The sequence below is a fragment of the Solanum pennellii genome, chromosome 5, assembly GCF_001406875.1.
Source record: "Solanum pennellii chromosome 5, SPENNV200".
NCBI classification, from domain to species: domain Eukaryota; kingdom Viridiplantae; phylum Streptophyta; class Magnoliopsida; order Solanales; family Solanaceae; genus Solanum; species Solanum pennellii.
The window spans coordinates 7,114,553-7,129,074 of record NC_028641.1 but is presented as its reverse complement, the minus strand read 5'-3'; the positions used below and the strand labels follow the sequence as shown (position 1 = coordinate 7,129,074).

Here is a 14,522-nt window from a genome sequence, read left to right as displayed (position 1 = left end):
GTTAGCTAAATTTCATAATATTATATTTTGATTTTTAGTATAAGTTTTTATCGTCTAATTTATCAACGTCTTGATTTGCAATTATAAACTTCCGCATAAACGCCTCAATCACTTTCGAACCCAATAAATATCGGACATCGAATGTGAAACTAAAAATAAATAAATAATTGTGGGTCTTATTATAGTGATATATTTTAGGTGATTTTAAGTTAGGATGATTTTAAAATAATTCCAAAATGTTTGGATGATTAATAAATTTTATGTATATTTGAAATAACAATTCAAAATGTTTTCCAGGATAAAAACCATGAAGGTTAATGATTAGAATTTTATTAAGTACAAGTACAAGTGAAAAAAAGGATATAAGATATTTTTTTTTTAAAAAACTATTTAACCTTAGATGATTTTGGGGGCTTTGGATTAGAATTTAGAGGTAAGATCAGTGTGTATTTTTGAATTTTTCCGTTTTCTAGTTAGTACTAAATAAATTGCACGCTTATTAATATTTTGTTATTGTTAACAAGGTATTATTCTTTGTCCAAAAAATAATAGTTATTCATTATTTACGTGATATATATTATATTTTAAGAAATAATAAATAATAAAAATAATTATAATTATATTACTTTTTAAATATATCAAATATAATGCTTTAAAAAATATATTAAACATTGAAAATATTTAAAGTCAAGGTAATATAGACACAAAAGCATAATAATAAAATTCATTTTTTTTATATTAATAGAAATTAAAGTGTAAGAAGAGATAGATATGAGCCCGCCATGCTATATGGTATCATGAAATGAAATGAAATTAAAGTTTTGATTAGACATGAAATATGAAATTTTGGTGTTGTATATTTTCATAAATATTAAAATTTCATAAGTTTTAGAACTATTAAAATAGTCCAATTGTTTATTCAATATTATCAAATAAACAAAAAATCATAAAATCGTATAATAAATTATTACAAAGTTATTTGTTCTCCACTTAAGTAATTGTTTCATCAATATATTTGAGTAAAAATGAAACATCTTTCACGGGCTCTTCAAGATTTTGTTACTCAACAATCGTGAAGTGTGAGTTAAAGTGACTATATGTCGGTGAGAATAACAAATTTTATATCGGTAAAAATAATATATTTTAAAAGGTAATGATGTAATTATAAATTTTATTTACATGTGAGTGGTTAGTAGATATGAATGTGAGATTGTTTTGGCAAAATATCAACTCTTGGATCAATTTTTGTATTAAAATAACTTAAATCATCATATGATATTCTCATATGATTTCATATCATGGTTTTTGAAGAATATGTGCGTAGACAAAGAGAGAATAAAAGATATTAAGAAGTTTGATTAAATTTAAATTATTTTTTTAATCCTTTTTGACAATATAATTAAGTGAGGCTTTTAAGTAATAAAAACAAAAATTTTGGATTAGTGTTTGATGGTTCATCGTGTTTCATTCTCTGCCGTCGATGGTGTTTTCCTCCGTCACATCGACGGTGGAGAACGGAAAATCTCACGCCGTGACAAAAAATTTGCACTCACTGCCACACGGCTCTGGTTATAAATGATGGGCCACGTCTCCATTTTTCTTGCACCCATTAATACCCACACAATTTCTCACTATTTACAGCTAACTTAGCATCACAAAACCATAAAAAGATGGTCTTTTTCGTCATTTCATCACTGATATGCTAAATATCTACTCTTCTCAATTTGAAATTCCAACTCTGTTTTCCTCCTTCACTCATTTGAATAGTAATCGGAGATGGCGGTAGTAGTCGGAAACATAGCACTATTGCTTGACGGAACTCACGTGACTACTCCACGTGCCGTAGTGTTACCAGATCGGAAAACAAGGGATGTTCTGTTGAATTTTTTTGTGAAGAAAGACCCATGTCAGAATCAGAGCATGTATGTTTCTAGTGGGTTTGAAAATGAAAGAGAAAGAGTTAATCCAAAAGTGGGTTTTCGAGGTAAAGCGAATTCGAAAGTGGGTGCGGTTGATTATGAGAATTCAAGTGATGATGAGAATGGAAATGGTGTTGAAGATGAAGGAGAAGGTGGAGAAGGAGGAGGAGAAGAGTTCGATTGGGAGAAAGAAATGAAGAGGAGAGTTAAAGAGCTAGAGGAAATGAAGGAATTGGAGAAAAAAGCTGAGGAATTGCAGAATCGTGTTGATGAGGAGTATGGTGAAGAAGATGAAATCAGTGAAGAAACTGAGGAGGAGAAACGTGAAAGAGTTCGAAGGGAGCTCGAAAAGGTGATGCCTTTATCATTCCCTGTATTATTATTGATGTTATAACAATCCATGCCTTATTTATTTGTAATGATAGTGTTTGGGCTAGTTTGTGCACACCACCAATCATAGGTTTCGTATCTCCTACTTCTCGCCCATCTAGACGAGAAGATGAACCAAAGGAACTTGAAAGTTGCACCATACTATGCTTTACATCTTCGCAGTATAATTACTTGTTTTACGTATTAGCTCTTGGAGATAAATAGCTGATGCACCTAGCTCTGATAGGATCAACATGGCCTTTTCCGGTGTACACTTTCATCTATGTTTAACTAACTGCTGTTATAGCATCACTTTGGAAACTGTACTCAGGTTGAGTTTTGGATTCGGTGACTGTTAAGAATTCCTTTTGTTCCAAAATTAGTGTCACTTTAGCTCATTTCACGTCCATTAAGAAATATAATATAATAAATAGAAGGTATAGTTTACTAAGTTAACCCTATTTATTAGATATTTCTTGATAATTGAGGACTATTAATGAGTAGTTCTTTACTACAAGGGTATAGTTGGAAAAACATACTATTTTTTATGTTGAATTCCTAAGGTGAGATGTATTGGAAAATGTTTGTGCTAAAGTGACGCTTATTCTAGGATGGATGGAGTAGTAATTTCAGTTTGAATCGTGGTAGCCACTAGTTGGTGAGCAAATGAAAGGAAACTATCGTGGGTAATTTCCTATTTTCCACTAGTTGGAAATGGTTTTCTTATTTGCAAGCAAGACACCCTCGAACAGCTGTAGTGATAGTAGAAATATGCTGCAAAATATCCTTAAACTGTAATTGCATTTATTTCTTTTGCATGTTACATAGGTGGTTTGGTAGAGTGTAAATAGAATCTATTAGTAATGCTTGCATTAGTTAAACATAGATGATTTCTTATGTATTGTTTGGTTTGGTGTATTTTATATTTTTTTTTAAGTTTCCCACCCTATGTCCGTAGCCCACGTTGGAGCTCCGACTAAATCTGAATCGTGCTCTGAAGGGCCCATTCGGGGGTGATGCTCCCAAAAGGTTTTCTCCATATCGAGGGACCTCTGATTAAGGATGAAACACTCCACCAATGCACCACAACCCATGTTGGTGGTTTGGTGAATTAGTAATAGGATACATTGCATAAAATATTTACTACAAAGATACCCTTCACAATTATGGTTGAAAAGATTAAGATGTAAAAAAGATTTTAATGGGCAAAATAAGGTCTTTAACCATGCTAGTGCATGCACTAAAACCCTACATTGCAAATACCTAGAAATTCATGGTATTAGTAATATACACCTTTATACACAATAGAGTGGAAAACTAATGCAAGCATTAGTTATACATAACATGAAAAAATGTAACAAACAAGGTATCACTAATACACAGACTTAATGCATGCATTATTTTTGCTAATACGCTTTACCAAACAACTTGCTTTATGTGATGAAGCTTTATTGCGATGAGTTAGTAAGGGTGAAAATATTTTCCAAAATTACTTGGCTAAAAATTGGTCTGATGAAAAATTTCAGATCCTTTAGTCTCAAAATCATCGTTTTAACTCTGGTTTGAAATTTAGGTGGCACAGGAACAATCGGAACGCAGAAAAACTGCTCAATTAATGTTCGATTTGGGCCAGAAGGCTTATGGGAAGGGCATGTATGGACGTGCAATAGAGTTCCTTGAAGGTGCTCTTACTATCATTCCGAGACCAACCTTGTTTGGTGGAGAGGTTAGTGGCAAGCTACGTCCTGAGTAACCACACACAAAATGTGCTAATTTTTTTTCCTAAGCATTTGCAAATTGAACTTTCAGATACAAATATGGCTTGCTATGGCTTATGAAGCTAATAACCGCCATTCAGACTGCATTGATTTGTATAAGCAACTAGAAAGGAAACATCCCAGCATCAGCATTCGACGTCAAGCTGCAGAGCTTCGTTATATATTGCAAGCACCTAAGTTGAAGATATCTCAAGAAGAAATGGTTACTATACCGCTTATTGGTTCTACCTATGATAGGTAAGTCCCATTCATCTAATATTATATTGTGTATGTTAGCTAAATAAAACAGTACCAATTACTTGCTTCTATGCAGTGGGCATGACATGCAAGTGCCTGGGGCAATCAATATGTTACGTTAGTGATTCGTAGTTTTAATACGATAATGACTTGAGCATAAAGTTACTAGCTGGCATCAATATAATTGTAACAGTAATTTAATTAAAGTTCTTTACCCAAGAGTGTACTTAAGTGGTAAATGAAGTGGGTGTGAACTTTAAAAACCATGGTTCAACTTCCAGCAAAGACGAAAAAATCTAGGTAATTTCTTCTGATCTGCTGACGCCTTGATAAGCATTGGGCGAAGTTACCTTATACTTGTATGTAATGGTTGGAGGTAGTACAGGTATGTGGTGAAACAGTCAAGCAAATTGACTACTACACCACTGTTATTTGTGTGCTACTTTTAGCATCCATGGATTATTGGAAAATTTGTAGTATATGCCGCCATGATGTCTATTGGTTATAGCATAGATGTAGCAGGAAAGTTGAAGATCAGCACTAATTTCCCTTCCTTTTTTTGTCTAGTTATGCTGGATCATGGACCGACAAAAAGAAGGACCAAGATGAAAGACAAAGTCGGTCTACAACAAATCAGCTTCCATCAAGCAGGGACTGGGTGGGCGACTTTCTGGTCTGGAAGCCCCCAGTTGGTCTGGAGAAAAGCCAATCATTCTGGGCAATTTTAACAATATGGATAGCCTTGGTTGGAGCTGCACTCTTTTTGCCAAAATGAAGCGCATATATATACTTGTAAAGATGTCTGTTGTTTAGCTTTCTATTCTTTATTGGTAAGTATATATATAGGCTAAGTGTGTATTACCATTATAAATTCCTGTTGTATATTTCTACCCTTTGTTTAATATAATTAGCAAATATCAATTCTGCTATTCTCTGCATTTTGCATTTGTTTACAGTCATTTCTTGGGCAACGTCTGAGAGTACAAGTAAGTAGCATTGTGTCAATTCAGGCAAGAAACTAGTTGATTCTTTTTAGCAGATTTACTGTAAATATGTCATTCTCGATTTGTTTATGTCATCCTTGTGCAGACAGCGTTGAAGAAAGGAATTTACTCATCTTATTCATGTGTCAACCAACACATGCCCCAGGTAATCTTCTCATCTTTTTCGAGCCCTAGAGGCTAGAATACGCTACGTATTAAAGTTGCTCTCTCTCTCTCCCACATAGACACACACACACAGCTTTTGTGGCATACAAACTAAACAAAGAGTATGATATTGATCTCGTCTGCAGTCAGTTAATGAGGTTTTCACCATTTTCTTTGACCTTTGAGTCTCCTCCCCATAGTTTTATCCTGTCTCCAGCAAGGGAAGCCTGCATTACAAACAAGTTATTTGTAAGATAATTACCACAATTTTGAACATTTGATTCTTGATGTAAGCCTTACCTCCTTGTTCCAATTAGTTCGAAGAATCATCATGATCAACACACCAGTTTGAACAGTTGTACCTGCAAGCATCCCATACCAAATTCCCTACAAAATTTCATGTATAAATATAATAATATAATGTCTTACAAAATAATCAAGTGAAGACAAACAAAATTGTACCTTAACACCAGTGTCAAGGATGAAGCCAAGTATGAGACCTATTGGAATACCAAACAAATAGTAACAAACTATGTTGACATATGCAACATAAGCCTGCCATCCAGCACCAATAGCCACCCCTGAAAGAGTAGGTTGAAGACTGCTAACAACAATGGTGGCAGCTAAGATAGGTGAGAGCTCATACACAACATGTTGTACTCTTTCATTGTTTGAAAACAATAGAGGATACCAACTCCGACAAACAAGAAGCACCATTGCCAGGAATATTCCGAACAAAAGAGAAGTGATGGAGGCTACTATTACTGAGAATTTCGCGCTTCTTGGATGTCCTGCTCCTAGTTCATTTGACACCCTTACGCTGTACGTTTAACATAATCACATAAGGTTGTGTAGATTAGAAAACTCTACCATATCACATGGTTCAAAGATTGACGATTTACTTACTCTTATAATTTAATAACACCGTTGAGAATTAAGATTTACCTTATTGCAGCATTAAATCCAAGTGCAACCATGAATGTCCAGCCTTGGATATTCATACTACAATCAAATGATGATATTATTGTTAAAAAATGAAAGATAATATTTTAAATTTTTTACACTGATCAATAACATGTATTTATTAAGTAACCTAAAAATAACTATAAATGAGGTTTCTTTCAATATTATATAGCCTAACGTAATAAATTGCACTTACGCATAATTTTAGTTCACACTCATATAATGATTTTTTCAACAAGATATAAATTATATAATAGGATATTTTAATACGTTACGGATTAATTGTATACGATGAATAAATTAATTGTATATAAGAGGTGTATTGTGCATACTCCTATTCTATTATATGAAATTATAACAAAAAAATAAAAATAAAATGAATTCCATCTCTTACAAACTTCAACCCACGAAAATCACTAAATAACTTTTAACTTTTAACTTTTAAACCACAACTTCAAATGACATCTTTAACGAACCTCAATAGTTAATTTATCAAAAATTTCAATAAATTAAAATATATTTGTGAGTTTTTGAGCTTTTATAACCCAAAAGTAGAACTTTTAGTTTTTCACTTTGATTCACCCATCAAAATTTAAATTTGTGATGATCAACATCACGAATCACCCTCAATCAGTTTGTAATTATAAAAAAAAATGGAAATCATACTCACAAAGTAAGAAATTATTGCCTTTTCCCTAAATATTTCAAAATATATACAAAACAGACTAAAAAAAAAGATAATTTATGAAAATATGGGTTCATTTTTTTTAATTATAAGGGGGCAAGTGGTGTATCACATAAAAATATCTTTATAAGTTTTGTAATGCTCTGTTAAAAGTTTTTTTTTTTTCAAGAATGTATTTTCTTTTTAGTTTTCCACCCGATGTCAAAATCCATATTAGGGCCATCACTATCCGGATTCACATCGAAAATCTCATTATGTTAATTTGAAAGAAAAAACATCCCTAACAAGATTGACTGTGTAAATCTAATAGAATTAAAATTGTTGAGAGAAAAAATTACTTACGCTATATCACAATCCTTATTGCTACTTGAAAATACTTCCTCCGTCCACAATTGTTTGTCAGATCAAGGTTATGCACTCTCCTCAAAGAAAATTTATACAAGGTGTAATTTGACTAATATCACCCTACTATAGTTAGAATATCAAAAGTCTATATAACTTTTTAATTGAACAAAATAGAGTAATTATTAAGGGTAGAATTGGAAAAAAATAATTAATTATTTCTTGATTATTTAAATTGTTAACTAATCTTGGACATCTATTTTTAGTATACCTACAAAACAGTTATGGACGGACGGAGTTGCACAATACATATAAACAATATATAAAATTAACAGTTGTACTTTTCATTATAAATATATACGATTCAGTTAGGGTATCCTACTTATTACTATAGTCAATCAATACTTAAAATTGAATAGAAAAAGATGTTATCAGAAGCCTAAATATTCGTACTAAATTAAATAAAATAATGTCAGTATCACATTAAAAAAATTAGTGAACTGACCAAATAGAAATTGCATCGACGGCCACTTCAGCATTTTTGAGATATCCAGCCACTAGAATTAGTGCCATAAAGTACCATATCTCTAAGCTGCAATATTAAATCATCACATTTATATCTTCATTAATTACTTTATCATACAAGTTGCCAGGTAACGCACATTCTATCGAAAGCGACTATATTTTCCAGATTTAAATATAAGATGATCTGTAGAAGATTGATACTGGGTTCGAAAGATATTTTTATTCCACTATCATTGAGTTATAATTAATTGTTAAGAGATTCACAAGTTAATATATATATATATATATATATATTATCTTTTAGAAAATATAAAGAAGTCTATGAAAAAGCTAGTGGATTCGTTCAAATTCACGACCCCCCACCTAGCTCCACCTCTATGACCTATAGGAAATCGGTGAATATGAGAGAGACAGTACTATATATATACCATAGTTTTGCGGAACATATATGAAGTATCTTTTAGTAAACCACATTTTTATCTAGAATCTTCATTGACAAAATAAAATTAGTAATATATCTGCACAAGATTCTCGAAACCCTAAATAGGTCTTGAGATGCACAACACTCTGCACAAATGGTGCTTATTTTAACTACTACTAGATATTGTTATGTCTATCGACCTAAACTAGTACTCTCCTTATTATATTAATACACATCTTACTTCTGAGTTGGTTTAAAATATTTTTTCGTAATTAAAACACAAGTGTAAAGCTAACTCAACAGCGAGATATGTTTTTGATATAAATGAAGTAACAGTTTAGATACGTATATAAAATAAAATAAAAGAGAAGGATAGAAAACATTTGCGATCTTGACGTAAATTATTATTTTGTTTTCTAACTATTGACAGTCTTAAAAATATTCATCCGTTTGATTAACTAAACTTAGATACACCCACATGACATAACAAGTGGTCTTCAAACTTTTATAGGAGCATGGGGGCTCTTAATAGAAGCAAAAAGGAGTGTTGAAAACATCCCTAAACTTGACCGAAATAGATGTATTTCACTCATGTTGCGAGATCAGGATATCTTTAAATTCAATTAGTCAAATAAATAAGTATTTTAAAGATTACCAATAATTTAAGAATAAAAATAATAATTCATGCTGAGTTTTATGAGTGTTTTCAATAAAATACTAAATGTTTTATTACAATCAACTCTTTTTTTTCTTCACTCAGTGCAGCAACCTCATTTGTTTGGCCATTGAATAGCAATATTAAATGAAAATTGTGGATCTAGTGTACGGTATTACAGAACATGTGCATATATAATTTATTTCCAAGTTATTAAATTGTTTCATCTTTCTTCACATCACCCAATGTTCACTCTCACATTAATAATTAAGGAATTAATGTTTTGAGTCTAGTGAAACATATAACTGAAGATGCATTATTGATAGCATACTATATGATATAATATCTACATGAAAGTTTGTGTTACGTTTCATTATTCATAATGAGACAAGACACGAAATTAAACATATCTAAATTATGATGAGATTGATGGAATATCTACTATAGCTACTGATATAGTTGAGCCGCCCCGCGAATGAAATAATGCAAGTAATAACTAATTCAAACCAAAGAAACTCACCAGAGCATTACAGCAGATGCAAAGGATAATTTAACAAATTCCCAAAGATTTTGAAAAGCCTTCATAGAAAATCCAGACCAAGCTTCTCCACAAGCCCCACTAAATATGTACAACAACTTAGCCACCACTACGAACCACCACGAACCGTTCAGCACCACCGCGGCACCCACCAGTCCCCAACCTAACTTGAGCATAAATAGCCAACTAAACAATGTGTGTCCAATAAGTCCAACCGCCGCTATGACAGCCATCACCATGATCTTGCTCTGTGCTTGCAAGAATATTTGTATTGGAAAGTTTAGTGCATACGCGAATAATTGTGGAATCATCCACACAGCAAATGTACCTATTACAGAAGAATTCAGTATAGTATTCACACATAATAAAATTCTATCTTACAATATCAGCCTTATACCTGCCCATTTCGATATATCTGAAGTTTGACCGATGAGTCTAAAAAGTGACGTGGCAAAAATATAAGGCAACATTAGAATTAGTGATGTTGCGATGAGGATTATCCAAGATCGTTGCATGTAAGTTCCTAACATGTCTAATTGTTTTGCTCCAAATGCTTGTCCACATAGTGTCTCCAACGCACTTCCCATTCCCAACTAAAATCACAATAAGTGTGGTGTTCAGAACTAATAGTTATTACATCAGAAAGATGTCATAAATAAACGTACCATAACGCCAAAAGCAAAGCCAGCGATAACAGAGTTTTCAATGGAGACAGCAGCAAGTTGAATGATACCAACATGACCAGCAAATATTTGAGTTATGGCACCAATTGAGTATTGGCAAATGGAAGTGAAAATGGCTGGAGCAGCAAGGTACCATAGTTTCTTCGATTCTGCTGAAAATTGTCGAATTAAATCTTTAACTCCATTGATTACTTCGATATCATATGAATCTGGTTTGAATGAAGAACCATTTGAGTGATTGTTCACTTTTGATGTTAGAAGTGGTACTATACTATCATTTTCCATCGTTGCTATATATTATTTGTGTGTTCACTCTAGGTGTTAGAATTTAGAAATGGCAATTGTTGCCATATATTAATAAATGAGAAGGTAGGGGTTGCTCATGAAAGTTTTTATTACTATATGAGTCACATGACCAATATTTTTGATAAGTTGATTCATGGGCCCCATAATAACGTCATTTTTTAAAGGAAAAATGCTCAAATATGCCATCAAACTTTCAGAAAAAGGCTTATTTATGCCATCAGTTAAAAGTTTGGCTCATTTATGCCATTACCGTTAAAGAAAAGACTCATTCATGCTATTATTTTTTAACAATGGTTTTGCAAAATCATTTTTGACACGTGGCCAATTATAATTCGGCCACGTCATCAATTTTTTTAATTAAAAAATCATAATTCCGAAAAAAAAATTGAATTAATTCTTTTTTGATTTTTTTAATTAAATATATTGATAATGTGATCGAATTATAATTGACCACGTCATTAATTCGTGGCCAAATTATAATTGGTCATTTGTCAAAAATGGTTTTACAAAATCACTGTTAAAAAATAATGGCATGAATGAACCTTTTCTTTAACGGTAATGACAATGAGCCAAATTTTTAACTGATGATATACATGAGTCTTTTCTGAAAGTTCAATGGTATATTTGAGTCTTTTTTCTTTTTTAAATAATATTCCATCATTTTATTTTTATTTGTCGCATTTAGACGGGATGCACTCGTTAAAATAATAGTAATTGATATGATTATTTTGTAACTTATTCATATTGCTAGATGTTTAGTACTCATTTTATTCTAAAAAAATAACCTTGTCTCATTTTTAATTTGTTTTTAAAAAATCGATTTCTTTTCTTTGTTGGCAATACTTTAACTTTGACTTTTCACTTGACATGTTTAAGAACACAAAATTATAAAATATTTTAATATATTTGACATAACTTTAATTTAAAACCATATAATTTTTTTTTGAAAATGATTTCTTGAACTCTGTATCAAATTAAATTAAATCATTTTTTTTTTAAAAAAACGGAGAGAGTATTAAACTTTGAAAATGATTTAGGCAGGGCAGTGCTGGACAAGGTATTAATGGAGCAGAACATGGAGGGTTTAGGGGATGAGGTGGGGCGGGGTAAAATTTCAATAGGGCAGAGTAGGTGATATGGGTTTGTGGGAAAAAATAGAAAAAATTTAGAAAATAGCAAAGATAATAGATATAATAATGTTTTATAGTTATAGTTTTGATATTTATGCATCATAGCTAGTTTTGTCTGTAATGAAGGTTGTGAATTGTATATTTAGTTTGTGAATATACAAGTAAGTATATATAAATTTTGTGTTTTTACATTTAGAAATTTTTCAAAACTCTCTTTATATATTTCGCTTGTTAATATATAAACAAAATAATTTTTTGTGAATTTTCATAAATTGTATACAAATAACTAGGATAAGCATATAAAATTTCTTAATTTATACAATCAAAAATTGAATTAGACAAATTTTAAACTTATACAACGTCACGATCCAAATTCACAAGTCATGATGGCACCTATGTTCCCAACCAATAGGTAAGTCAATCCAATATATTTTACCAATTTTAACTAAATAATGAGAAAAAGGTAAATACTAAGTGAAAATTTCCAACATAAATCTCTTTATAAATACGAATTGTGGAAAGCTAAAAATACCACCCAAGAATTGGTGTCATAAGTATAAGAGCTTCTAAAATAAGATGCAAGTCTGAAACTAAAATGACAAATCGAACATAAAGGATATCCTACCTGAATACTAAATAACTGAATAAGTAAAAGATAGAGGGAGGTGTGGGTCACGGAACAGTCAAGCAGCTCACCACAACTCCAAAACACTCCAATCTCGGACTCAAATTGCTCCACGAGACTCGTACTCGGAATCGAATCTGCACCACAAAGAGTGAAACAAGTGTAGTATGAGTACGAAACCACGTATACCCAGTATATCTCATTGACCGACGACGAAGAAGTAGTGACGGGAGTTTATACAAGAAAAATCAATTCTTTACTTATATAAGTCTACAATATATTTGCCAGTCAAGTTTCATCAAATAGAGGTAATCAAACATCAAGTGCTTTCCAACCACCAATGAAAACACATAATCATCAAAAATAAAGGATGCCATGAGATGCAATCAATATGACACCATGAAATGATATGTCTCAGAATACCCAATACTCTCTCAATCGAATATACATGATAAATACATCGAGAGTTCATGACCCATGGGGGACTTGTGAGGTCCATATACCCGATCTCCACGTGTCTTTGTGGACGATCTCAATGCACTATCACAAAATCGAATAATTTTCGCACGGACGATTTCCACGTGCCCAAATTATAATCTTAGCATCTCATCATCCCCAGCACGAACGATCTCCACGTGCCCAACTTATACTCAATCTCATGTCAAAGTATGTACACAAAATTATTTCAAATAAGGGGATGCTGATTCATCTCAATAAGTCAATATCAACATAATACATAACCACCTAATTATCACAACTATATAGGTGTAATAAAGAATACACAAGCACACAAGGAATTCAAATCAATGATATATCAGCTAATGCCCATATGCTTTGGCATTCTCAAATTACTATCCACATTCTATAGCAATAATTTTCCCTTTATAACACCGGTACTCGTACCAATGCCCATCACACCATTGGTACGGGACCCCATCTTTCACCCTTACCCATTGTCTATTCCATTTTAGTCTTTAATTAGGAAAGTGTCCTTCAACAAGTCTGAAAGTCTTAACATACCTTAAATGCCGAACTCGTGTAATGAATCTTCAAGATTTTTTTTTTCCTTTTCGCAATGCTTCAGAACGTTCCCAATCTACCAATTATGCAATATTCGTAAGTAAGTGAGTTCATAGGTACTCAATTTATTAAATGTCTAACCTAAACTCCAAAACTCACTCATATCTCCAATCAAGCTCCTACTCTTGATATAATTTATATGTCAAAGATCCTATTTGCTAAATTTCAAGCCTAGTGTCAAGCCTCAACTCCTCTAAATATTATGAATCTAATGATACTCATGTAACACGATACCACCAAAAATTGGTTAGCTATACCCATAAACTTCAAGAAGTATTACTCTACGACAATTAAATAAATAAAAAATTAAATAAAAAGTTTAATGCCAATGATTAATTTGTTGTAACTTAACCCACGAAAAATTAAGTAAAATAATGGCCATGAAATTTCGCAGATTCCATATATGCAAACGTGTTTGTTTGCCAATGATTTTCCATTTTTTCCCCCGATGATTATATCTAAACATTATTCAATACTTAACCTTGATAATTAATATAAACAATTTTCTCTACTCTAATCCAACAACCTCATTACTTACCATGCCTTTCAATTAAAAAAGGAATCAATAAAAAAAATAAATACTAACCACTCATTGCATATTAAAGGAAATCAATACATCATGAATGCCGCCCATTAAGAATCATACAAATTCTTGTCAATCACGTGGCATCATTACTTAAAACTATTTAATTTTCTTTCACTTTGATCGATTCCTTCCAAACAGTACCAACATAACGACCTGATTTCTTCCTATTCTTGAAAAAAAATACTATTATATCACTATGTATCACACAACTACATATACAAGGATTAAGAAAATCTAAAGCGCATTACCTGGGAACTGGAGTAACCCTGTAGTTAACTATTTTCTCCTGCCTTATGTTAATAATTTGAGTTTTGACGAATAAATTATTAGCCCCACTTTACTTAGTTTATTCCATACATGGGTCAAGTATAAATAGGTACTACATGAATTATGGACTGGCTCACTAACTCTTAACTATATTTAATTATTGGGCAACTTTCACATATAGCAAACAAAAAATTCATATTTGTATAATATAGCAAACTTTGCATAATTGCGCTCCATAGCAAACATAAAAACTGTATAATTCGCT

General features: G+C 31.9%; 2 protein-coding genes across 2 annotated transcripts; one reads left to right on the top strand and one right to left on the bottom strand.

The window, feature by feature from the left end:
* The first annotated feature begins 1,450 nt into the window (after nt 1–1,450).
* On the top strand, nt 1,451–5,224 carry LOC107020704. The gene is made up of 4 exons (XM_015221162.2): nt 1,451–2,271; nt 3,862–4,014; nt 4,098–4,303; nt 4,871–5,224. The coding sequence occupies exons 1-4, from the start codon at nt 1,777–1,779 to the stop codon at nt 5,076–5,078; spliced, it is 1,062 nt and encodes a 353-aa protein (XP_015076648.1). The 5' UTR covers nt 1,451–1,776; the 3' UTR covers nt 5,079–5,224.
* Nucleotides 5,225–5,433: 209 nt separating this feature from the next.
* Nucleotides 5,434–10,596, bottom strand: LOC107020701 (protein DETOXIFICATION 29-like). Its single transcript, XM_015221161.2, has 8 exons — nt 10,246–10,596; nt 9,978–10,173; nt 9,563–9,908; nt 7,947–8,033; nt 6,397–6,453; nt 5,914–6,271; nt 5,752–5,838; nt 5,434–5,678 (listed from the first exon to the last, which is right to left on the bottom strand). Exons 1-8 carry the CDS (start codon nt 10,546–10,548, stop codon nt 5,598–5,600), a joined length of 1,515 nt encoding a protein of 504 aa, XP_015076647.1. The 5' UTR covers nt 10,549–10,596; the 3' UTR covers nt 5,434–5,597.
* Between the last annotated feature and the right edge of the window lie 3,926 nt (nt 10,597–14,522).

Bases quoted from the DNA above. Each gene is read 5' to 3' on its own strand.
- LOC107020704 (XM_015221162.2), top strand. From the start codon at position 1,777: ATGGCGGTAGTAGTCGGAAACATAGCACTATTGCTTGACGGAACTCAC. The intron at 4,015-4,097 runs GTTAGTGGCAAG...TTGAACTTTCAG, and splicing joins CAACCTTGTTTGGTGGAGAG to ATACAAATATGGCTTGCTAT. The intron at 4,304-4,870 runs GTAAGTCCCATT...TTTTTTGTCTAG, and splicing joins ATTGGTTCTACCTATGATAG to TTATGCTGGATCATGGACCG.
- LOC107020701 (XM_015221161.2), bottom strand. From the start codon at position 10,548: ATGGAAAATGATAGTATAGTACCACTTCTAACATCAAAAGTGAACAAT. The intron at 6,454-7,946 runs GTCAGTTCACTA...ATTTGATTGTAG, and splicing joins GTCGATGCAATTTCTATTTG to TATGAATATCCAAGGCTGGA. The intron at 5,679-5,751 runs GTAAGGCTTACA...TTTGTAATGCAG, and splicing joins GAACTAATTGGAACAAGGAG to GCTTCCCTTGCTGGAGACAG.